The sequence below is a fragment of the Miniopterus schreibersii genome (genome assembly GCF_964146895.1).
Source record: "Miniopterus schreibersii genome assembly, chromosome: 16".
NCBI classification, from domain to species: domain Eukaryota; kingdom Metazoa; phylum Chordata; class Mammalia; order Chiroptera; family Miniopteridae; genus Miniopterus; species Miniopterus schreibersii.
Genome location: NC_138116.1, coordinates 476,521 through 498,894, shown reverse-complemented (window position 1 = coordinate 498,894; position 22,374 = coordinate 476,521). Strand labels below are relative to the sequence as shown.

Genomic DNA, 22,374 nt, shown 5'->3' with positions numbered 1-22,374 from the left:
TGCACTCGGTGGCCATGGGTCCCTCTGAGCACTCACGTGGGATGGCCAAGCCAATGCCACCAGGGCAGGGCTGGGGTCCAAGGGACCGCAGCTGTGTGAACAGGCAGGACTGCAGTGGGGCCTGAGGGCCAGTCAGGGGTCCCAGGGTCTGGCCACCACCCAGCACTCTGGCTGGACCATTTCCTCTGCTCTACAGCAGCCAACACCCCAGGTAAAGTGCCAGCCACCAAGAGGACAGTCATGCAGGGCCACACCCTCTCCTGTGACAGCAAAGGCGGAGTTCCCTCTCCTGAAGGCAGTTCCAGCTGGGATGTGGCGTATACACCCAGCACCACTGGGCCTGCCTACCTGCCCCGGCCTCTTGGTGGCTGCCCCGCAGCCTTGCCGAGCATCCTGTCTGCGGACTGGCGGTGCCACATGGGGCTGGATCTTCCCCGAGCAGGTGGAGAAAGGTTCCTCCTCCGAGTTCTTAGAGTCCTGCCCAGAAATTCACATGGAAGGAATTCAGTGTCCGTGGGTCACCAACAGGGCACTGACTCTGAGTTTCCTGAAAGTATTGAGAGAAACACTCCCCAAATGGCTGCTATGAGGGGCTAACTCTGCTTGGTGACAAGCCAGAAGGGAGGGCATTGTGTCCACTAGCCAGGATGGACGGCGCCCCACTCCTTCCACACTGCTCCTTGGGGGCCCGCCGCTCCCACCTGCCCACAGTGCCCTCACCCCATCCCGCTGATTGCTGCTCAGCCCTGAACCTCACACTCCCCCTGCTAGAGCAAATCAGAACTCATGGCACAAAGGCCGCCTGCCACCTGGCTCTCTCTAGATTTAATTCACGTAAAATAAACTGAACAGACCACACACTGGGAGTCTGTATCTGCAAGACGTCTTAGCATCAAGACTGCAAAGCTCCATATTAAAACTGAGTACAAAAAAGAAACATGCACATGGGCACAGCTCCGAGGTGTGTGTCTGATACATCTCGCTGAAGCATCGAAGGTGGGGTTTCTAGTCGCACTGAGACTCTCGTGGAGGAGAGAGAAGTGAGAGCTCCCCACGGGGAACGCGCCACCCGCAGGCGCAGGTAAAGCTACAGACACGTGTATGACATACTCTGTAATTTTCAAAAATGGAAAACAGAATGAAATACTGCTGGGAACTACGTAGCATGCTTATTTGAAGGGCGCTGAAAATCAGAGGTTGTGTTTATTGTATTTTGACTTGATGTTTCTGTATTGAAAATGTAACACAAAAATTTAGAAAAAGTTGTTACAATGACATTTCTTAGGTGAAGAAGAGTTACCTGAGTGACGTGGTGTTGCAGCTGCCCCAGAGGTGGGCCCCGCTCCAAGGGTGCCGCCGGCCTCGTGTCTGGGTTCTGGGCCCCAGGGCTGGGGAGGGGGTGACGCGGTTTCCCTAGAAACAAGATGAGGGAAAGTGTGGGTTCTGAGTACACATCACTCTTGAGCTTCTTTCCTGCTGATATAAACACATGCTCCTCTTTAAACAGTAACCCCTTCTCTTTCAGAGCAAACTTGGGGCGCACAGTTCTGTGGTGTGCATGCACCAGCAACCCAGGCCCAGCAGGGCCCGGGACACACGACGACGTCCGACTGCCACGTCCCTACCCCGCCCCCCAACGTTCACTGACAGACGTGAAGACACACCCGCCGCTGCAGAGAAAATTGACAAGCGAGCTAAGCATACAGCCGGCTTTCCATCTCCAAGGGTCCCACATCTGCGGCCCACTGAGGACCTGAGCACCCGAGGATTTGGGTACCTGCGAGGGTTCCTGGGACCAGTTCCCCCATCCAGACACTGAGGGACAACTGCGTACAACTGAAGAGGGCGCTGTAATCGATGCCCAGCATTCGACCTTTCTTAGAAACGGTCTAGGCATCCAAGGCCGCTCCATTCATTAGCTCAGTTTGGGTTCAGCTACCTGGGAAGCCTGGATCTTATCTGTAAGCTCACCCGCTGCAGGACATGACTACCGCTGAAATACCGTTTCTCAATAGCAAGGTCAGCGAGCCTTCTGTGGGTTATAACCGCTGGCGTGGGCCCTGCTGGAAACTGGGACAGTCTTTGGCACTGAATTCATCCTGTGGAGGAGGAACACACTGCGTGGTACTGACACCGACCCAGGAAGGGGCAGGAAACCCACAAAGACCACACGTCACCGAAGAAAATGTAAGAGAGTTACGAGCCCACTGTTAACAGGCACCGAGTGCAGAGAGTCCTGCTGCTGAGGTCTCCCCGAGCTTCAGGAGGCTGCGCTCGTCAGCAGGGCCCTGGCTTCCCCGACACTGACAGCGGGAGTAGGCGGGGAAGAGGGACTGTGAGAGTAGCCGTGTTGGGGGCCTGGGGGTGGGAACTGCAGAAGGTGGGAAGTACTGGGGCTCCTAGTGGGCAGGTGGGTGGTAGGTGATGGTGAGTGTGGCGTGGGGCTCAGGACACGTCACCCAAACATGCTGCTGAGGCAAGAAGAGAATTTGTACCCGTTTACTCGAACCAAAATGACAGCAATGCCGGGAGCCAGATCTCAGATGCTCCTCGAAGACACGCCCAGGATGGTTCACAGCTTCCTCTAAGCATCTGGCATCAGCAGGGGTGGAAGGAGGGCCACCGGGAGGTGGTAGGAAGCCAGGCCTGGGAGACTGGGTTGGGGAGAGCTAACAGGAGTAGGAGCTCTCGGGTGTGCTAACTGGAGGCAGAACAATGGGCAGGGCCGGCGTCCACTGAGCAGCCTTAGCCCAGGAAGCTGCAGGCCTGGGGCGTGACCTCGCACCGCCCACCCAGCCAGGAACCTGCTCGCACTTTGCACACTTTGGATTAAAGTTACTTAAGAAACAGCGGGTGCAGAAAGGACACTCCAACCACCCTGTCCCTGGGGCAGGAGCTGAGTCTCCTTATCACAGAGATAGGGGCTCGGGCCCAAGGGCTGTGCAAACAAACAGCCAGATTCTTCACTCACTAGGCACCAAGCCTGCAGTCTGTCAGTCCGTCCCTCACGCACTTATGGTTTCTTTGTCTGAAAAGGAGAATCGCCGCCTGCTTTGGTCATTTTCTCAGGTTTCATTTCTGTGAGGCCTCCGTATGTACAAATTAAACTGTGTTTTTTCTCCCATTAACCTGTCTTGTGTCAATTTAATTCTTGTACCAGCCAGAAGAACCTAGAAGGTGGAGGCCTCCCGGCAGGTGGGTGGTCTTCTCAACACTGCTGGGCGCTCCCCTTGCCTTCCTCTCGGCCTCTAACAAAAGCAGGAAGTGCTGTCTTCAGGGGCTGGTGGAAGCGAGAGGTGAGTCCCGTTTCTTCCTCTAAATTTAGGTCAAAGGGAGAGTCTCTGTGAGACTTGTGGCCTTGGCTGGCGCTTGGGGAACTTGGTAAGGGAAAGCCCACAGTTTTCACTGATCTTTTCCAGCGATGGCCACTGCTTCCGGTCTCTGTCTGCTGCGTCTCCAGAGCTTGGCCTTGTGAATCTCTTTTCTGGTCTCCACCACCTGGGAGGTGCACTCACCGGGGTGCACCTGGGGGCCAGGTGACCAGACTCAGGTTCGGAGTGTCTCTGCCTGGCTGTGCCGGCTCTCGGGGGAGTGAGTCATGAGGGCCCCCGACAATCCCGTTCCTGTAGAGCCGCCGGGGCCACGAGTTAGCGTCTGGCTGGAGGCGCCTCCTGCTGTGTGGAGACACCGCGGGTACCCAGCATCCCAGCATCCCGAGTGCCGGGTGACCAGGGCTTTGACTCCTCCGGCTGGCCCTGGGAGTGAGCCTCCTGGAGCCTGTGAGGCTGCGCTTGGTGGCTCTCCCTTTGGGGTCTCCTCTGTGTCCATGGTTGAGCCACGAGAGGCTTGTTAGTTTGAGCCACTGTTGAGATGAATCCCTTAAATTGGAAAAACTTCTAAGTGGAAAAAATTTTAGAGGGTTCCCAGCCTGGAATACTGGTATTTCCAGTACCCACCTGGCACCACACAGTTATTACAATATTATCGACTGTACTTTCTATGCTGAACTTCACATCCCGTGACTACTGCGTAGCCGCCAGTGCCTACTTCTCGGTTCCTTCCCCTTTCTCACCCAGGCCTCCCCCCGCCCTCCCCTCTGGCAGCCACCAGTCTGTTCCCTGTATCTGAGTCAGTTTCTGTTCTGGTTGTTTATATCGTCTTTCTCTGACTTATTTCACTTAGCATAACACCCTCTAGGTCCACCCACAGACACAGACAACAGGGTGGGGAAGCCTGGGGCGGGGTCCCCCTGTAGGGGGGGCGGTGGGGGGAAGAGGGGGATATATCTATAATATTCTCAATAATAAAGATTTTTTAAATAGGCAAAGGACCTGAACAGACACTTCTCCAAAGAGGGCATGCAGATGCCAACAGACACGAGAAGATGCTCAGTGTCGCTAATCATCAGAGGCGCCGACTGAAACGACAGGAGGTGGCGCCTCACCTGTCAGAATGGCTCCATCAGCACGTCAACAAAGACTGTGCTGGCGAGGGTGTGGGGAAGGGGAGCCTGGCACACGGCTGGAGGGGGTGCAGATGGTGCGGCCACTGTGGAAAGTGGAATTTCCTCAAAAAATTAAAAATGGAGCTGCCTTTCCACCCTGCAGTTCCACGTCTGGGTATTCAAAGAATCCCAAACACTAATCTGACGTATGTATCCGTATGTTCATTGCAGAGTTATTTACAATAGCCAAGATACGGAAGCAACCCAAGTGCCCATCAATAGACACAAGCAGCCCGGCCGGGCCTGGCTCAGCGGTTGAGCGTCGACCTGGGATCCAGGCGATCAGGGTTCGATTCCCGGTCAGGGCACATGCCCGGGTTGCGGGCTGCAGCCGATCAATGACTCTCTCATCATTGATGTTTCTCTCTCTCTCCCTCTCCTTTCCTCTCTCTGAAATCAATAAAGATATATTAAAAAAAAAAAAAAAAAAAAAAAAGACACAAGCGGATAAAAATGCTGTGGGAGCCCGGCCGGCGTGGCTCAGTGGTTGAGCGTCAACCTAGGATCCAGGCGATCAGGGTTCAATTTGCAGTCAGGGCGCATGCCCGGGTTGCGGGCTCGATCCCCAGTAGGGGGCCTGCAGGAGGCAGCCGATCAATGACTCTCATCATTGATGTTTCTCTCTCTCCCTTCCTCTCTCTGAAATCAATAAAAATATTTAAAAAAACAACAACAAAAAATGGAGACCTTGGTCCATCCTTCCTTTTGTAAGATTACGAAGTGGCTCATTTCTCTCTAAAGAGGGGGCTGATAGCACTGCATTTAGCTAGTTATTAACAACAGAAAGGAGCAAAGCCCAGACGTTAGCGGCATGTTTGGGCAGCTTCACCAGGAAGCTCAACGTTGCGCTCCCCAGGGAGCCGCCAGCCTTCCCTGCAGAAACGCTGGAGGAAGGGGTCCAACAAAGGGAAGAGAGACGCAGGCCCAACAATGTTGGGGTGACACAGGGAAGGCACCTGCCTGTCAGTCACACCTGGGAACAGAGATCGCTGGCCAGAATGGGCGTGGCCACTGCAAGCCTGGGAAAATGTGGGGAGACATAATCCCCTAAATTACGGGGTCCCGTCTTGTGCTCTGGGCTCGCTCTTGGCTTCCTTGCATTCGCCTGTGTTTCCTCCACAGCCCTGTGGCCCTGTGGCCCCCACATGCAACGGACTGATGGGCTGCAGTGGGGAACACAAGCTCAGCTGGCCGATGCTGGACTGGACTGTGCAAATGTGGAACGGAGAGTCTGGACACTGCTCTGATCTTAGCCCCACCGAAGCCACAGCGACACTGCTTCCTTGGCGGGACTGAGGGAAATGAAACCTTGGAAACTCAGGGGTTTGATTCCACAGAAATAAAGCTTTCTACAGTGTCTCCTCCTCCTGTGCGAGCCTCAGAAAATCCTTTTTCTCCGGAATTTGCAAGAATTCCTCCCCCTCAAGCAGCCGGGGGTGGGGGGGATGAGGGCCTCCCCCCAGGGTAACAGGGTGCCGCTGACTGTTTACTGTCTCAGAAGGGTTGGTGAGTAATCTAAGTATGATTATGGAAAACAAATAAATTAAATAGGTGTAAGTAAGATAAGAGTTTGGTGAGCGCTTTCACAATCACTGTTTCATAATATGTCTACTTAAATAGTTTCCGGAGTCTCTGGGGCAACACGCACCCTTAGAGTTTCACTAAGTTAAATTCAATGATGGTCACTCACCGGCTGTCCAGATCATTTCCAAACGAGACGAGATAACCAAGTGTTCACTACTGACCGTGGGGTATCTACGCTTGGCTTCCTCTCTACCAATAAACTGAAGATATCTGGGTCTGTTGGTAACCAGGTTTTAGGCCACGTTGAAGAATTTTTATGAAAAGCCACGTTTCTAGAAACCCCAACAGGTAGGTCTACAGGCCCACGGCAGGCCACTGTGCGCGCACAATGGCCTACTTCCAGTTTTCACCAGAAATTAGGGTTTTCAAGGGTTAAGAACCCTAATTAACATGTGTGATGGGAGCTACAGAAATTAGAAGGGAAACATGTCCATACGCAAGGAAAGTAAAGTATGTTTCCATACAAAAACGTCTGAGGTGTGAAAATGCATCTGTTGAGGGAAAATAAATGTGTCCTAAAGTAAAATCCGCTACGAGAAATACGGGAAAGAGGAACGGACAGAACAGGAACGTGAAGAGCCGTGGGAGGCATCTGAAGACGGGTCTTTGGAGAGGAGTTTTATGCGCGTTCAGGCTAAGATGGAGATAGATTTATTCCAAAAACGAGTTTTAATTCCAAAAGCACACTGGTGCAGTTAGACCGGCGTCCTCTCTGTTAGAGGGACGGCGTTTCCCAGCGCCGGGCCGAGAGGTCGCTTCGCCCTGCGTGACCGGTCGGAGAGCTTCGTGCTGGACGGGCCCGCGCCGGGCGCTCGCGTCTGAGGCTCTGGGTTTGCAGTGAGGACTCTGACTGTCACGGGGTTAAGTGGGTGACTAATGCTACTGTGTCACATGACGTTGGTCCTGTCTCAACAAGTGTTTCAGGAACCTTTTGACATTTTTGACAAACTTCCCAAATATCACCTTCTAGAGTCTTTCTTACCTGAAAGTAACTGGAATTTTCTAGAGGGCCCTCTCCCCGTAGGAGGAGATGTTAATGAGGCCTACTTGAGATGTCACATGACACGGGAGGAATTATCACGTAGACAGCAACACTAAGGCCTTTTTCCGCTGTGTCTGGAATATAAAAGTGAAACTCCTGGAAGCGGGCATGTCCGGCAACGTCCCCAGTCACAGTTCCAGGTGTTGTCTTAAACACTGTGGCACAGAAGCAAACACATTTCCCATCACCTGCATGTGACACAGTGTCCTCAGACCCTGGCCCGTTTCGAGTGCTGTCTGGGCAACATGGGACGTGTCCTGAGTACAGGCTCCTGATGACTCAGACCAGGCCTGACGGGCAGTTTACAAAGCTCCCTCGGATGGAGACCTCGATGGCTTCCCACAGCTGATGACAGAAGATCAAGGCCAACAAGAAATAATTTCATGGGACTAAGTGAACTAATGAAGGGGATTATAATTTTTATAATTTTTAAAAAAATACGTCTTTATTGATTTCAGAGAGAGGAATGGAGAAAGAAACATCAACGATGAGAGTCACTGACTGGCTGCCTCCGGCCGCCCCAACTGGGGATCGAGCCCACAACCCGGGCCTGTGCCCGGAGCAGGAACCAAACCGCGATCTCCTGGGTCCTAGGTCGACGCTCCACCACTGAGCGGCCGGACAATTTTTATGTCTTTTTTTGTTGGAAACACAGCTGGTTTTTAAGATTCTTGTTTTCCCAGATTCAAGAAAACCTTTTAATCCTTTTTGTCTTAAGCTCCCTACACTGAGGACAACTGGGTAGACTGTGCTTCTGCGTAGAGATGAGACCTTCATCTTCTCCTCCCACCCGAAGGCTCCAGCCTCAGAAACTCGGTGAGCATCCACATTTCCATGGCAACAGAGGCAGTCCCTGGGGTTCCACGTCAATCTGCTCCTGCGACCAGGCTTGGCATGGAGTGCTGTGTCTGAGACACGCGAGGCAAGGCTGCGACCGGGCGCTCTGAGGATTACGTGTGGCTGACTTGTTGGAGCCATGAGCCCCTTGGAAAAATCAGCCAGTACCCTGCGCACAGGGATTCCAGAGCTTTACCAGGTGAGTAAAGAAGGTGAGTTCCTAGCAGGTGCCAGAACCTTGAGATATTTTGGGGACCTTGAGAAGAGAGGACCTTACCCCAATCTACAGGCATTGAGGCGAAGTCTGAAGGCAAGTCCTGGCTTGGCTTTCCGGCCCGAGAGAGTCCCCACAAGGGTCCCAGCAAAGCAGGCGTGAGAGCTGCGAGCAGTCACTGCTCCTGCTCTGATGCGAGCAGCCAGCCGAGTTTAGTAAAACAAGCTTTACTTTATGAACAGTTAGTTTTGCTATAATTGTCTTCATCAAAAATGGGGTGATAGAGAGAAAAACCGTTTCAGCAAAAACTATAACACACACGTGGAGATATCCGAGACCAGCTCTTAACATTACTTGCCTTTGAAGATTTTATTATTTACCCGAAAACTAGATTGACACAATTCTTGTAATTTCCTCAAATCTCTGGTGACAAATCTCCAAGCGAACTTTCCAGTTTCTCCCATCCTCTGGCCTGGAATCCCGACCTGAAGCGGCCCCTTCCCTGAAGCCCTGCAACTACACGACCTGCCGTAAACTCTGGAGACACTGCCCAAATCACTCATGTTTAGACAACCTGGTGCCTGTGGCTACACAGCCACTTAGGAGCTCACCTGGGCGACCAACATCATTAGGGACATTCAACTGCAAAACCTGCTTTGAGCCAAACATCTAAAAACCTTCTCAGCTGGCTACCCTCAGAACTCGAAACCTTGTTTATACTTTGTCCAAGCGCCTCTTATCAATACCCGATTGCTGGCACCAGAGCCTGACTCTGGGAACCCACCTGCATTACCACCTCCTGGGACGAAACCACCGTTTAACTGCACCGACCTCTTTTCACGACTGAAAGATTAATTCAGTGAAATGATGGCGCAAGCTACCAGCTCAACTTTCAATATTTGACTTCAGGGAAGATTCAGAGAAAAGAGCCGATGGGGCTCCAGACAGCCACCCCAGACAACACGTCACTTTGGATTAAAGTTACTTAAGAAACAGCGGGTGCAGAAAGGACACTCCAACCACCCTGTCCCTGGGGCAGGAGCTGAGTCTCCTTATCAGAGAGATAGGGGCTCGGGCCCAAGGGCTGTGCAAACAAACAGCCAGATTCTTCACTCACTAGGCACCAAGCCTGCAGTCTGTCAGTCCCTCGCGCACTCATGGTTTCTTCGTCTGAAAAGGAGAATCGCCGCCTGCTTTGGTCATTTTCTCAGGTCCCATTTCTGTGAGGCCTCCGTATGCACAAACTGTGTTTTTTCTCCCGTTAACCTGTCTAGTGTCAATTTAATTCTTGAACTATTCATAAGGACTTAAAAAGCTGGGAAGAAATGACCCCTCCAAACAGGTGGGTGGGTGGGGCCCCGGCCTGAACCTCGGCTGCCTCTGCTGATCAGCAGGACGCAAAACGCGTGGCAGCTTCTCGAACCTGGTGTTTTTCTCACAAATGCGGCCAGTGAGCGGGTTCACTGCCTCCCTCTGGATACAGGCCTGCCCTGCGCAGACTCTGGACCCGCCTCCGTCCACAGGGTGCCTGCCCTCTCTCCCTGCCCTGCGCCTGGCCTTTCCATCCCCTCCCTGGACCGCCCGCGGCCTGCTCACCTGCAGGCCGGCCCAGCTCGGCACGGAGCCGGTTCCCCAGCTCCAGCAGCTGCTCCTTCTCCAGCCGCAGGTGCAGGACCGTCCGGGCCGCCTCCTTCAGCTTCCTCTGGAGCAGCTGCACAGATGGGGCCTGTCCCCCTGGGCCCTCCATTCCTGCGGGTCCCCCGGCTGCCAGGCCCTGTGAATGAAACCCACATAGCAGACAGTCAGCAAGACAAGCCCCCAGGTGGGGGAGGGAGAGGGGGTGTGGTGGCTGCCACCTGTCCCAGACCTGCCACCCCTGGGTGACAGATGCCATTCAAAACGAGAGGCCAGAGAGACAACTGTCACTTGTGTTCACCGAAATCAACAGCCACACAGCCAAGGACACCTCTCACAGGCGGGATCCCGTTCTTGCGCCCAGTTTCTCCCCAGCCCCACCCCGGTGCCTTCCCAGTGAGGACGAGGTGCTGCACCTGTGATGGGCCCATGTGGGCACTGTGGCCACGGCCTGGGTGCCTGCTGCCCACCTGGCATGGCAAGGGCTGGAAGGGACCTGGTGGGTGGCTGCAACGCCCACCTCCCTCTTCCCATCTCCCACCCTGTGCTTTGCCCTAGACTAGTGGCCGCCCCTCTCCTGGCCCCGCTGGGCTCTGTGCTGCCTCCAGGCTCCACGGGTCAGGCACTCTCCAGCTGCCCTGACTCCTGTCTGGCACTGCAGGCCGCCCGCGTTCCCACCACCCTGACCAAGGTGAAGAGAGAAAGCAGAGGCCATGGTGGGGCAGCACTGGGGCTCCTGGGCCAACACTAGAGATCAGAGCCCCCATCCCCACCTGGACCCACCACACGGCTCCTGCACCAATGGGTGCTCACAGGGGAGGCATTTGGGACAGGTGGGGACTATAGAACAAGAGAAAGGGGGGCTCCCTCTAGTCAGGTGGGGGCCCAGGAGAGCCAGGGTGTCCAGGCCCAGGGGAAGCAGGTGGCCTACTTAGCCCGGCTGCTCCTAACACCTATGAAAAGCCCAGTGTGTCTGTCTGGCCACGCGATCTGGCCTGGACACAGGAACTGCTCTGCGTCCCTGGAACGGGCCAGCACGCCCTGTCCTGGCCCCTTTTCCTGGTGTCCCTTTCCAGGCCTGGCAGGCACCATGCCCTTGGTGCCTGGGAGCCAGTGACTGCCCACGGCTGCCCTGCTTGTGTTTCAGGCTGGCGTGGCCTGACGGCCGCAAGGCAGAGTCGGAAGTGGCCCCTTGGTCCGAGGCCCCCGATCCTGACCTGTCTCCCAGCGAGCGGAATGTGTGCCCACTCTGGTCTCTCAGGGACGCAGGACAGGAGTGGGGTCCTGGGCCTGCAGAGGGGCCAGAAGAAGCCTGGAGGCCAGAGCGTGGGTTCACACGCTGAGGCCCCCCATTCCACTCACGGGCTGCCCCTGCCCCTGGTGAAAGTGTCACAGCTTCAGGGCATGTCGACGGGGCAGCCAGGCAGGGGTGGGAGCTTGGCCAGTGTCTGTCCCCAGGGCCTGGTCAGTCCTCCACAGGACAGCGTTCGACTCGTGTTACTTTACGTGAGGAAAGAACAACTCTGAGCACAGACTTTGCAAACCTCGGAACACTCAAGGATTAAAAGAAAACGCCCCAGATGCCCCCAGCACGAGCATGGCCGCTGTGGCCCAGCCTGTGACCTGAGCAGCCAGCACTCCCGTCACGGTGGCTGCAGGTGAGCAGGGGCTGCAGCAAGGACCCCACTGGGCTCGGGGAAGACTATCTGGATGACCCTAAAGTTTCTTCCACACTAACGATTCGATGCTAACAACGACCAGACGCACTGGGGAACTTCCCGACACTCGTCCTGCGCTGTCCTAGCCAGGCTGGGTGCTGCCCCAGCCTCACGGCCGGGAAGGAAAAGGCCAGGCAGCAAGCAAGAGCCAGCTTGAGATGTCTCGACGACACTGCTGGTCCCAAGGGTGGCGAGTGATGGGCTCCGCGGAGACATCCTGGAGGCCGATGCCTGGGCCAGAGGGAGCCCCCACAAGATGCAGACTCAGAGGACTCGGGGGACAGCCTCACAGTGCAGCCCTCACCGGCCGGCCATGCGCTGCAGATTCAACCACCCTCCTTCATGCAGGTTCCCAGATTCCCGCCTAGTCAGTGGTGTAGGACAGTGGACACTGCCCCCCAGTGGACCGTGTGTCCCTCTGGGTGCTGCCAGGTTTTCAGGATGGGGCGGAGCAGCCAGCAGGGGAGGGTGAGGAGGGCAGAGCCTGTCAGCCAGGCCATTGTCCCTCCCTCCCTCCGTCCCTCGGTCAGTCCACTGGCCTCCCGTTGTGGGCAGGGCCCAGAGACCAGGGAGATGTGCATGTGGTCAGGGCTCCCCTGCACTGAGCCCCTTCTCACTGGGCAGAGGGAGGGGCTCACACTTGCCAGAACTTAAATGTTGAGAAGACAGTGGCATGAGGGGGCATTGGCCGTGTGCTCTGCCACCTGCCCCTGATCCCGAGAGAAGCTGGGACACGGCCCTTTACGCCCAGACACCTCCGTTTTACTTCCTGAGAACAAAGACATTCTCTTCATGACCAGTCGTCAAAACCAGAGCTTCACATGGGGCCGGTCCCGAGCAAGTGCGCCATCCACACCGTCCCTGGGCCGTGTCCCTCGTCCCATGTTCCTCCCCTGCATTCGGGTCCCTTTGCCCCCCCGATGGTGCAGCCCAGACTACAGCGCCCCTGTCCCAGGGGGCTGAGGCTGTGTTCTTGTCCCCGTGTCAGCGGTGGGGCTGGTCCCTGGGTGAGGTGTGTCTGCAGGCCGCTCCCCAACAGTGAGTTTCCCTCTGCACCCAGGCAGTGAGGTGCGGCTACTGCATGGCCGCCTTCCCAAGGAGTCTCCGCAGGCACACCTGTCCTCATGTCCCCCTAGCAGAGAGCACCAGGGATGAAATCTCCTCCCTGGCACCGTCCTCGCAGGTCTGCAGCAGGTCCTGGCACCATGTTACTGTGCACCGCCCCCAGTTCCGTTCTCGGACCCAGCCCAGGGACAAGGCCCTGGGGACACAATGGCTGAGGCATGCTGCCCTCCACTTCCACACCGCTCCCTCCAGAGGACGCTCGGTGCCCACAGCACCACTGCACCATCCCCAACACCTTCTGCTGATGAATAGGTCACCCTGTGTCACCGCAGGTAGCACAGGTCCCCGCAGGTCACCACAGGTAACCTCAGATCACTGCAGGAACTGACAGAGGACACATGAGAAAACAGCTTCAGTTGTAAGAAAGGTGTCCTGGATGTCACCCCCAGGGGACAACACGCTGTCACCGAGCTCTCTCTGTGGCTTGGAGCCTGGGAAGCTGGATGGACAGGCCTGACCAGAAGGATGGGAGCCCCACGCCACAGAAGCATGCGCAGGAGTTTTAGACACTGAGAGGCTCAAGGAAGCTACAGGGTCCTCTTGAAGAAGATCCCAAGTCAGCACTCAGTTCCAGGGCTCCCCAGGGCCTCATAGCAATCGCCAGGACTCCTGCTTGGCGCACAGAGACCCAGCCCTCGTCACATGTGAGCGTTTCTTAGGCCTGGCTTCTGAACTGAGGGGTTGTAAAGACCTGAGGAACCAAGGCTGGCACTGCCCCTTCAGCAACCCTCCACCAAGAGGAGAGAAAGGGAGGGAGGTACCAGGGAAGGCTCTGAAAACCACCACGGGGGCAGCACCCACAAGGCACCCTCTGCAGCGAGAACTGTAACGGCCAACGGCAGAAGCAGATCACAGGCTGGCGCAGGGCACTCACCTGTCCCCCGGGGGCCACGGTGTCCGGAGCCTGCAGGGGCTGCCTACCCAGAGGCCCCCTGCCTTCCTTTTGCACTGTCCCAAGATGCTTCTCCAGCTCAGACGCCTGCCTCCGCAGCTCTCTCACCTCCAGGTGCACCTGGTCCACCTCATGGGCAAGCTCGTGCCGGACGGTGTCCACCTGCAGGGGCTCCTGCAGCACCTGGGGTGTGTGGAGACACCGTTAGGAAGGAAGATGCTACTGAGGGGGCCGGGAGCAGGAGGACAGAGGTGGGGGCAGGAGGCGCAGGAAAGTCAGATAAGAAACATGGTCGTCAGTCTCTCCCCTGGCCCAATGTGATCACCCCACAACCTGCGCCCCTGCCCTGCCGCCCACCCAGCCCGGCCGGAGGGGTCCTGTCCCCCACACAGCAAACACAGACACAGGCACCTGCGGCAGAGCCTACACACTGGCCCTAGGCCAGGCTGGGAGTCTGAGCACAGGCCCTAAAACCCTCTTCCCGGTCAGAGTCCTGGCTGGAAACGGTCTCCAGAGAACACGACTGCCAGGTGGGAGAGCCCGGGCCAGGGAGGGGTTGCCTACAAAAAGGCGGGGGGAGGGCTGGGGAGCAGGCACAGGCAGAGGTGGGCAGAGGCTAAAAGGCTGGAAGGCTGAAGTTGGCTGTGTGGCGCCCCGGGCAGCCCCTCTGCCTCGCCCAACAGTGTCTGGAAGAAAAGGAACGGAAACCAAGACAGATCCCGACTCTCCCGGCCCGACTCTCGGCATCCCTGACTCTCTCCACCCTATTCCTGTTTATCCTCAGCAGGATCAAGTGCCCTGATCCTGGGATGAATTCCTGAGAATACCGTATTCTTGGAATTTGTCACACACAGTAAAAAATGTCGTCACTTGATAAAAGGACCGTTGATTTAAAAATAAACAAAAAACACTTTGAGGATGATCAAGTCACCGTGGTTTCTGAGACAGAACTAACAGCTCATGTGTGGATGTGTATCCCTGGTCGTGCTGTGTGCACGCATGAGCGTGTGCATGTGTAAGTGCGTGAGATTCCAACAGTGGGCGGCACTGGGACACGGCACCCAGAGGCATTGCAGGCGTAACCCCCCGCCCCCAGGGTGCTCACAGAGCTGGTGTCCCGCGAACAGAGAGAGGCGTGGCCGAGCCCAGGTCCCCGCAGCAGAGAAACGCACTGTCAACCAGCTTCCAGGCCGGCTCCAGGGCCCGCACGCTGCCCACCCAGCAGCACAGCCCAGTCAGAGGCCCACACAGCACGTCAGCGGACGTACCTTCCCTCTGAGCCGGGCCACCAGGAAGTTCAACAGACGTGCCCTGTCTCCCAGCCGCCTGAGCGCCAGCCCCATGGACGTGCCATCAGCTGGCGTGGCTCCTCCTGTAGAAAGAGAGGTTCTGTCGGGCTTGGGCGCCTAAGGCGAGGGGACAGTTTCGGCCGCCTGCCCTCTCCGCGTCGTCAGGCTGAGGACGCCCACTGCCACTCCTGGGCCCCTCAACGTGAAGAGTAGACGGGAGGGTCCCCACATGGAGAGAGAAGCGAAAACTGAGGCAGATCTGCTGTGAGGGGCTGTGGGGGAAGCTGCAGACGGAGGGAGCTGGCAGCAAAGGAAGCCTGGACCATCAGGACCGGCATCAGGGGGTCACGCCGAGGTCTGTGCGACAGGCTACATCTCTGCCAAGCTTTTAAAATAACGTTCGAGCCTGGCTGGGTGCGGCTCAGTGGTTGAGCGTCGACCTAGGACGCAGGCGAGCGGGGTTCGATTCCCGCTCAGGGCACGTGCCCGGGCTGCGGGCTCGATCCCGTAGGGGGCGAGCAGGAGGCAGCCGGTCAGTGACTCTCATCATTGATGTTTCTCTCTCTCCCCTTTCCTCTCTCTGAAATCAATAAAGACATATTTAAAAATAAATAAAAATAAATAAAAAATAAAATTACATTTGACAGGTCAGGGCAGAAATGCGGGTCCCACGTGTGGGGCTCTCGGTGTGGAAAGAGGTGACGTCTGTGACAACAGGGGGAGGAGGGCCCAGCTCCCCCGAAACGTGGACACGACACGACTGAGGTAACAAGCATATCGTAACCCCCAGAACCACCACTAGAAACGCTGCCTAGAGAAACGCCCTGAAAGACTACAGGCAGACGGAAGGGACACTGAGCCACGTCTGAGGGGCCCCACCGGGGAGCAGCCCGCGGAAGCAGGAAACAGACACGGAGCTGGGGGCTCATCCGGCACCAGCCGCCTCGAGGGAGCTCATGCCAACTAACCAGACGCACCAAGGGAGATGCTGCCAACCTCCACTGGCGTCAACCTCCACTGGCTGCCACTGCCCGTGATAAAGCCACTTCCAGCGGGACGGTGGCCGCCGTAGTGAGGCAGGTGCCCGCCAGGCAAGAACGCGGCCAGGGTCAACTCTGCCCAACAACTCAAGGCCAGTTCCCCAGGACAGCGTAGCGACTGGATTCCTGTATCTAACCCCAAGCTTCAGACACATCAAGCAGAAACAGACAGAACCGTGAGGGAAAATAAAGATCTGTGTTGAAGTACAAACAGAAAGAAACTTTCTCAATCTGACCAAGAAACAAAAAGCAAAAACCCTTCAGCACACATTAAACCAGAAAGTGAAACACTGGGAGCTTTTCTCTGGGGTCGAGACGAGAGCCAGCTCCCGTCAACACCGAGCGGCAACTCCGCAGGGAAATGACAGAGAGAAAGGAGGGCGAGACTGCAGCTGGGGAAGGCGGAGCCTCCACCGTGAGGCACGGGGCTGTCTGTGCGGCGGGCGGAGCACCAGAGGGCCAGGGAGGCCACTGCCGTGCAGAGAACTTGAGGGGAGAAGTGTCCATACCAAGGGCGTCGGGAGCCCGGTTCCCACGGTCAGAAGCAGGAGTTAGAGTAACGGAAAAGGAGAGCCTACGACAGACGCTGCGGCGCTGGACTAACCGCAGCCATCCCTCTCCTGGGCCTGCTGGCCGTCTGGTGAGGGAATGGACGGAGAAGATCACACCCCACAGAACAGAGAGGTGCCGACGCAGACCACAGCAGCGTGTCCTGTGGCCCCCGAGCCGACACGGAGCAGACATGGAGCGTGGCCTCCTCGGGTGCTGAGGGGACCAATGGGTATGTGCATGTCAACCAGGCGCACGGGTGGAGAGGCCAGGCAGGAACGGGAGACGTGGGCCGCTCTGCACGAGGCGGAGACGGACAGGGGCCGCAGGAATGAGAGGGGCCTGAGCCCCGCGTCTGCAGCTAGCTGACTCATGCAGTTGCCACTTCAGTTTAGAACAAGGGCCATGTTACCGGGACTCTCACCGGGGGCTTCCGCTGCGGGGCAGACGCTGGGCTGGACGCTGACATGAGACAAGGGCATCTTTGAAGAATCCAGCACATCTCCCAGCTGCTCTTCCAATGTTTTAAATTTACCCTTTAGGTTTCGTATTTCTGCTTCAAGGGCCAGAACGTAGTCTGCAAAATAAAAACCCACCTGTAAATATGCATGCGCACAGGCCTGGGCACTGCCCATCGCCCAGCGTCCCAGGGCAGAGGCTCGACCAGCTGGGGCCTGCTCGCCTCACTGACCCACCCCCACCCCCGCCCGACCTTCATAGTGTCCGGGCCCCTGTGTTCCACCCTCCCCTTGGCCCCCAGAGCCCGGCGTCCAGAGACCAGCTCGCTGGGCTCTTCAGGGAGGGCTCAGCACTCAGGAGGAAATACTCGCTCCCGCAACCCCACGAGCTTTCATCACGGGCGCGACCATCGTCTCCCGAGCGTGAGGCCGTCTTGGCAGTCTGCTCTCTCTCCACCCAGTCACCCAGGGGCCCCGCTCTGAGCCGGCCGGGCAAGGTGGTCACCTCGGCACTGACGGGCACGCCCGAGGACAGCCGCGGCCCACCGCCGGGCGCTGCCCCCGCTCCAGGAGGGGCTCACTCACCCGGCCCCTGCTGTCTGCCTCCGGGTTTTAAGTGTGTGAGGCACCCTTCACTGCCCTCCCCCTCCCAGGAAGAAGTTTCTTCTTACGGGGGAGCAGCTGCCGGCTCTGAGGGAACCTCTGGCAGGGAGGCGCCTCTCAGGGCCCGCGGGGACGGGTCCTGGTTCCCTCGCTCACCAGGAGCCTCCGTGTCAGCTCCCTGTGCGCCAGGCTGGGGGGAACTCGCAGCATCTCCTCCAGGCGGCGCGGAGGGAAGAGCCTGCCGGCTCAGAGCCTCCATCTCCGCCCTCATCCGCGTGACTGCCCTACGCAGGTTCGTGTTCTGCTCCTGCAGCCGCTGGATCTCGCCAGGCGGGAAACACGTGCTCATTCCTTCCTCCTGACCCCTTGGGAGCGTCTGCCAAGGACAAGACAGAAAAGACAACGGCTACGGCTACAGGAGAAACCAGCGACCTGAGGCCACGTGTCCCGTGTCCTCCGCCCTGCTTGCTCCCTGGTCTCGAATCCTTTATAAACTGACAAAGCATGAAAACCTCCTTTTCCCCAGGTCTCACAAGGCAAGATGCTCTCTCAGCGGAGACTCACTGAGAAACTTGGGGGCTCTCCCTCTTCAGGCAGAAAGTCACGAGTCACGCTAGGTGCCCGTGATGAAAGCGAGGCAGCACCAAGTGCAGGCGAGGACAGGGCCGGCCCCCCGTGCACCGCGACAGGCGAGCGCACACGGTGCTGTGAGGAGTCAGCGGGTCCTCAGCGGTTACGCAGGCTGGCGTCCGAACCGCAGTGTGCCCCCAGGTCTGTGCCCAGGAGAACCACAGACGAGTCCACATAGCAACACACACACGTGTGAGCACCCAGAACCCAGGATGGGGCTGTGACACACGCAGACGCGGGGTGGCAGGAACTTCGTGTGAGCAGCACCCAGCCAGGGCTACAGCATCGACACTGCCACGTGCTCACGGGTTGGAATAAACAAGAGCACGGTCAGAAGAGAAAAGGGAGACATTTAAACTGAACCACCTCGCATCTGCGGAGATGAAAAACACATCTCCTGAAACAAAGCACTGACCGGGCAGGACTGAAAGCAGATCAGAGAAGAGACCCATGAATGTAAACAGCAAGGGTTCAAACTCCACAGAGCAGGAGCAAAGCAGGCACAGGATCCATGGCCGGGCAGGAGGGTGAGATGCGGGGGGGCCGGGGGCTCACCTGCACCTCCTGCTCGGGGAGGGGCCTGTGGGTCCTCAGGGCCTGCAGGGCCTGGTCCCTCTCCAGGGTCAGGGCCTTCAGCACCACTTCCTGCTCACACAGCCTTCGCTCCGTCTCCTGGAGCTTGGCAGCCACCTGGAGAGAGTGTGGACTTGGTTCACCCTGGGAGGATCACGAGGGGCAGTGCCAGCCTTCATTTGATGCCACCTTCCACCCACCTAACAGGCAGACAGAGACGCTCGAGAAGTGCCATGGAGGCCCGTGGTGATCAGCCCTGTCTCCCATCCCCACCACCCTGCTTCCCTGCCCCGCTGCACATGGAAGTGGGAACTGCCCCACCCGGTTAGCTGGAGAAATAGCTAACGAGACACCGAGCGAAGCTGCTGGGCACTCATCACTACACCGTTGTTGCTGTAAGTCAGGCTGCTTTGTGAGAATCAGTTTCCAAATTAAAAGGGCAGCTGGTAGGAGCCCAAACCCAGCCACGCGGGGGAGCCCTGGGAGCGCACCTGCTCCCTGGCCGTGGTCAGGCCCTGAATCAGCTCCTCGGACTTCCGGTAGTGGTCCTGCTCAATGCTGTCACAGCGGCGCTGCCAGGCCAGGCCCAGCTGCACCTTGTCCCGCTCCAGGCCCTGCTCCCTCTCCACTGCCAGGGACAGCTGCCGCTGGTACCTACGGGTGTTAAAACCGCAAACATAATGTCATCCTCAGGTCCCCAAGGGTCTGAAAAGTGAAGGTGGGGCAGGGGGACGGCCTTGGAGCTGCTGTGTGTGTGTGTGTGTCCCACAGCCCAGGGCAGGAACCGGCATCGTTTCTGTCCTTATCAGACAGCCACTGAGGACACACCCTAAAGCCTCAGAACGAACATGCACAGAAGAGGGAACTCACGCAGAGTAGGTCCTCTCTCCAGAATAGAGTTGTTAGAAATCAGAAACAAGACGGTATCTGGAAATCCCAAAATAACGGGGAACACACTTCTACATGACCACAGACTAAGGAAAAATCACAAGGGGTCAGGAGTAAACCAAAGCCTGTGGGATGAGCTAAGCCGTGCTCCACAGAGCTAAGTCCAGCTTCAAGTGCTTGCAGTTCTTCAAGAAGCGGGTGGTCGCCCGGCAGGCCTGGCTCAGCAGATGAGCACAAACTAGGGCCCGTGAGGTCGCAGTTAGACTCCCGGTCAGGGCACATGCCCGGGTTGGGGCTCCATCCCCAGCAGGGGGTGTCAGGAGGCAGCCCATCGATGGCTCTCTCATCATCGATGTTTCTCTCCCTCTCCCTCTCCCCTCCTCTCTCTGAAATCAATAAAGATATTTAAAAACATAACCAAGAAAACCAAAAAGGGATGGTCCACAGCAGCCTACGGTTCCCCGGTGGAGGTCATGAGAAGGTCATCAAAGTGAGGCCAAAGGAAACAGGAGAAACAGAATCACAAGGGTGAGCAAGATACAGATGAACCTGCGGACAGAGAGCTGAGGAAATTCTGCTTCTGTCTGTTTCCTGTTTCCTGCCTTTTTCCCCAACAGGAAGTGACCCAGGGACTCGATGCTGAGGACAGGCCTGGCCCACAGAGGTGCCCACGACAAGGTCCGCCGGGGACAGTCACCTTCTGACGTCCTGCTGGCAGCTGGCCAGCTGTGCCCTGAGCTGCGCCGCTTCCTCCTGCAGGGCCTGGACCTGCAGGTCTTTGGAGGTCATCTCCTTGGAGAGTTGGGCAACCTGTGCATCCCAGCTGGACCTCAGAGTGGAAATCTCTTCCCGGAGCCTAGAAAGGGAGGCACTGTATGGGCCGGATCCCTCGTGCAAGGTCTCCCAACAAGCCCCAACACAGATGCACGCACACGCACTCTCTCACACTCACACGCACATGCACTCATGTGCACACACACATGCACACTTGTGGCCACACACACACGCGCGCAGCCCTCCAGGGAGATGCTGATCAGTGTCATTTCCATACTCGTGTGTCCACCAGGGAGGAGACACCCTCACCTACAGGAGCAGATGGTCCCTCCCACCAACCCAGGTACTGACAGTGGGCCATGAGCCAGGTGGCTCAGTTGGAGCACCATCCCATACACCGAAAGGTGGCAGGTTCGATGTCCCATCAAAGCACATGCCCAGGTTTCGGGTTTGATCCCCAGTCAGGCACGTACAGGAGGCAACCAGTCAATGTTTCCCACATCAATGTTTCTGTCTCTCCCCCCTACTCCCTTCCCTCCCTCTATGAAGTTAATAAGAACATAGCCTCAGGTACGGATTAAAAAAGAGACACTGATAGACCCTGAGGCTCGGGCTCTCCTGCTGCTGGTCCCCTGGGGACGGAGCACACAGACCTCGGGGGCAGGGAGGAGGGAGCTCTGTAGACCCTCGAGAAGGGCCCACACCACACAGAGGACCAGCGTGAGCGTGAGTCACTGCGGCCTTTCCGACCACCCTGCCGTCACTTGAATGTGTCAAACAACAAACCAGCATTCGGACCTAAGGGAGTGGCCCTGAGTGAGCCCTACCTTCCTGCTGTGGGACAGTTGTCAAAGCTATTTTCCCCTAAGCAGAGATATAATTTGGCAGCGGGTGCTGAGTAAGAGACAGAAGTCCTTCCCAAACAAAGGGAAAAGCCAGTTGCTAAGCAGGGTAAACACCAGCAACAACTAATTTAATTTTCTCCAGTAAATGCCGCCAGGAGACTCGGTTCAACTCCAGCTCCAATTACAAAGTCTCCCCTGCGCCTTCTCCCTGGACGCCAGGCGCTGTGGGCAGAGGTGGCTGGGATGCCACACAGGAAAAGGCTTGAAAAGACTGGCTAAGGGAGAGATGGGGCCCAAACTAGTGCATCTGCTGCCGGGACAGGCTGGAAGCTCCTCAGAAAGTAGGCACAGGCTTTGCACGTGGCCCAGCAACCCCACTTCCGGGTACAGACGCGAAGTAACTGAAGAGAGACCCAAACAGAGATGCACACTCCCATATTCACAGCGGCCGCATTCACGGAGGCCACAGGGTGGAGAAAGCCAATGTCCCCCCACAGCTGGGAAAGAAATGGGGCCCCTCCACAGAAAAGCCTCACAGGTGACAGCGTGATGGACCCTGAGGACACAGCGCTCAGAGAAACAGGCCAAACACAGTGGGACACACCCTGTGTGATCCCAGGGATGTGCAGCCCCTAAGGAGATGGGAAGGAGATGGTGGGGCCAGGTCTGGGGCGGAGCCATGGGGTGTTTGATGAGAGGCTCGATTTGGGGGTGAACAGGTTCTGAAGGCAAATTGTGGTGACGGCTGCACAGCAGCGGGACAGTGCTCACCACCACTGACTCACTCAAACGCGGTCCTGATGGCAAGAGCTGTGCGTATTTACCACCATAACACAAATACACACACACACACTCTACACACACAATCCCAAGAAGAGCGGCCATGTGGAGGGACCAGAGGCTGTGGAGTGCCCACCTCCCTGGGCCTGCAGGGGGTGAGTGAGGCCAGCCCCCCACTCACTGGTCGATGGCCGTTTCCTTCTCCTTCACGGTGTCCGCCTGCCTCCACTCAGCCCTGCGGACCTGCAGCTCCAGGGCCTCACACTGGGCCTGCAGCTCCAGGACCCGGGCCTCCAGTGCCTGCAGCTGCTCCCTGTGGGCGTCTTTCACTGAAGCCAGTGCCGTGTCCCTTTCCCTGGCCATGCGGTCGAGCTCCTCGTGTCTGCAAGACAGT

At 57.3% G+C, this 22,374-nt stretch overlaps 1 protein-coding gene across 4 annotated transcripts in view; it reads right to left on the bottom strand.

Moving 5' to 3' along the window:
• Window positions 1-22,374, bottom strand: part of CCDC57 (coiled-coil domain containing 57) — a 42,739-nt gene that overhangs the window by 11,394 nt on the left and 8,971 nt on the right. For 3 of the 4 annotated variants that reach the window (XM_081162541.1, XM_081162542.1, XM_081162543.1), the window contains 11 exons: window positions 22,162-22,362; window positions 20,279-20,437; window positions 19,185-19,347; window positions 18,676-18,810; window positions 17,647-17,866; window positions 16,854-17,006; window positions 14,820-14,923; window positions 13,534-13,734; window positions 9,778-9,955; window positions 1,301-1,413; window positions 349-477 (listed from right to left, as the gene is read on the bottom strand). In XM_081162541.1, coding sequence (XP_081018667.1) covers window positions 349-477; window positions 1,301-1,413; window positions 9,778-9,955; window positions 13,534-13,734; window positions 14,820-14,923; window positions 16,854-17,006; window positions 17,647-17,866; window positions 18,676-18,810; window positions 19,185-19,347; window positions 20,279-20,437; window positions 22,162-22,362 — 1,756 coding nt within the window. The remainder of the gene's footprint in view (window positions 1-348; window positions 478-1,300; window positions 1,414-9,777; window positions 9,956-13,533; window positions 13,735-14,819; window positions 14,924-16,853; window positions 17,007-17,646; window positions 17,867-18,675; window positions 18,811-19,184; window positions 19,348-20,278; window positions 20,438-22,161; window positions 22,363-22,374) is intronic. The other variant, XM_081162544.1, reaches the window with a different exon arrangement.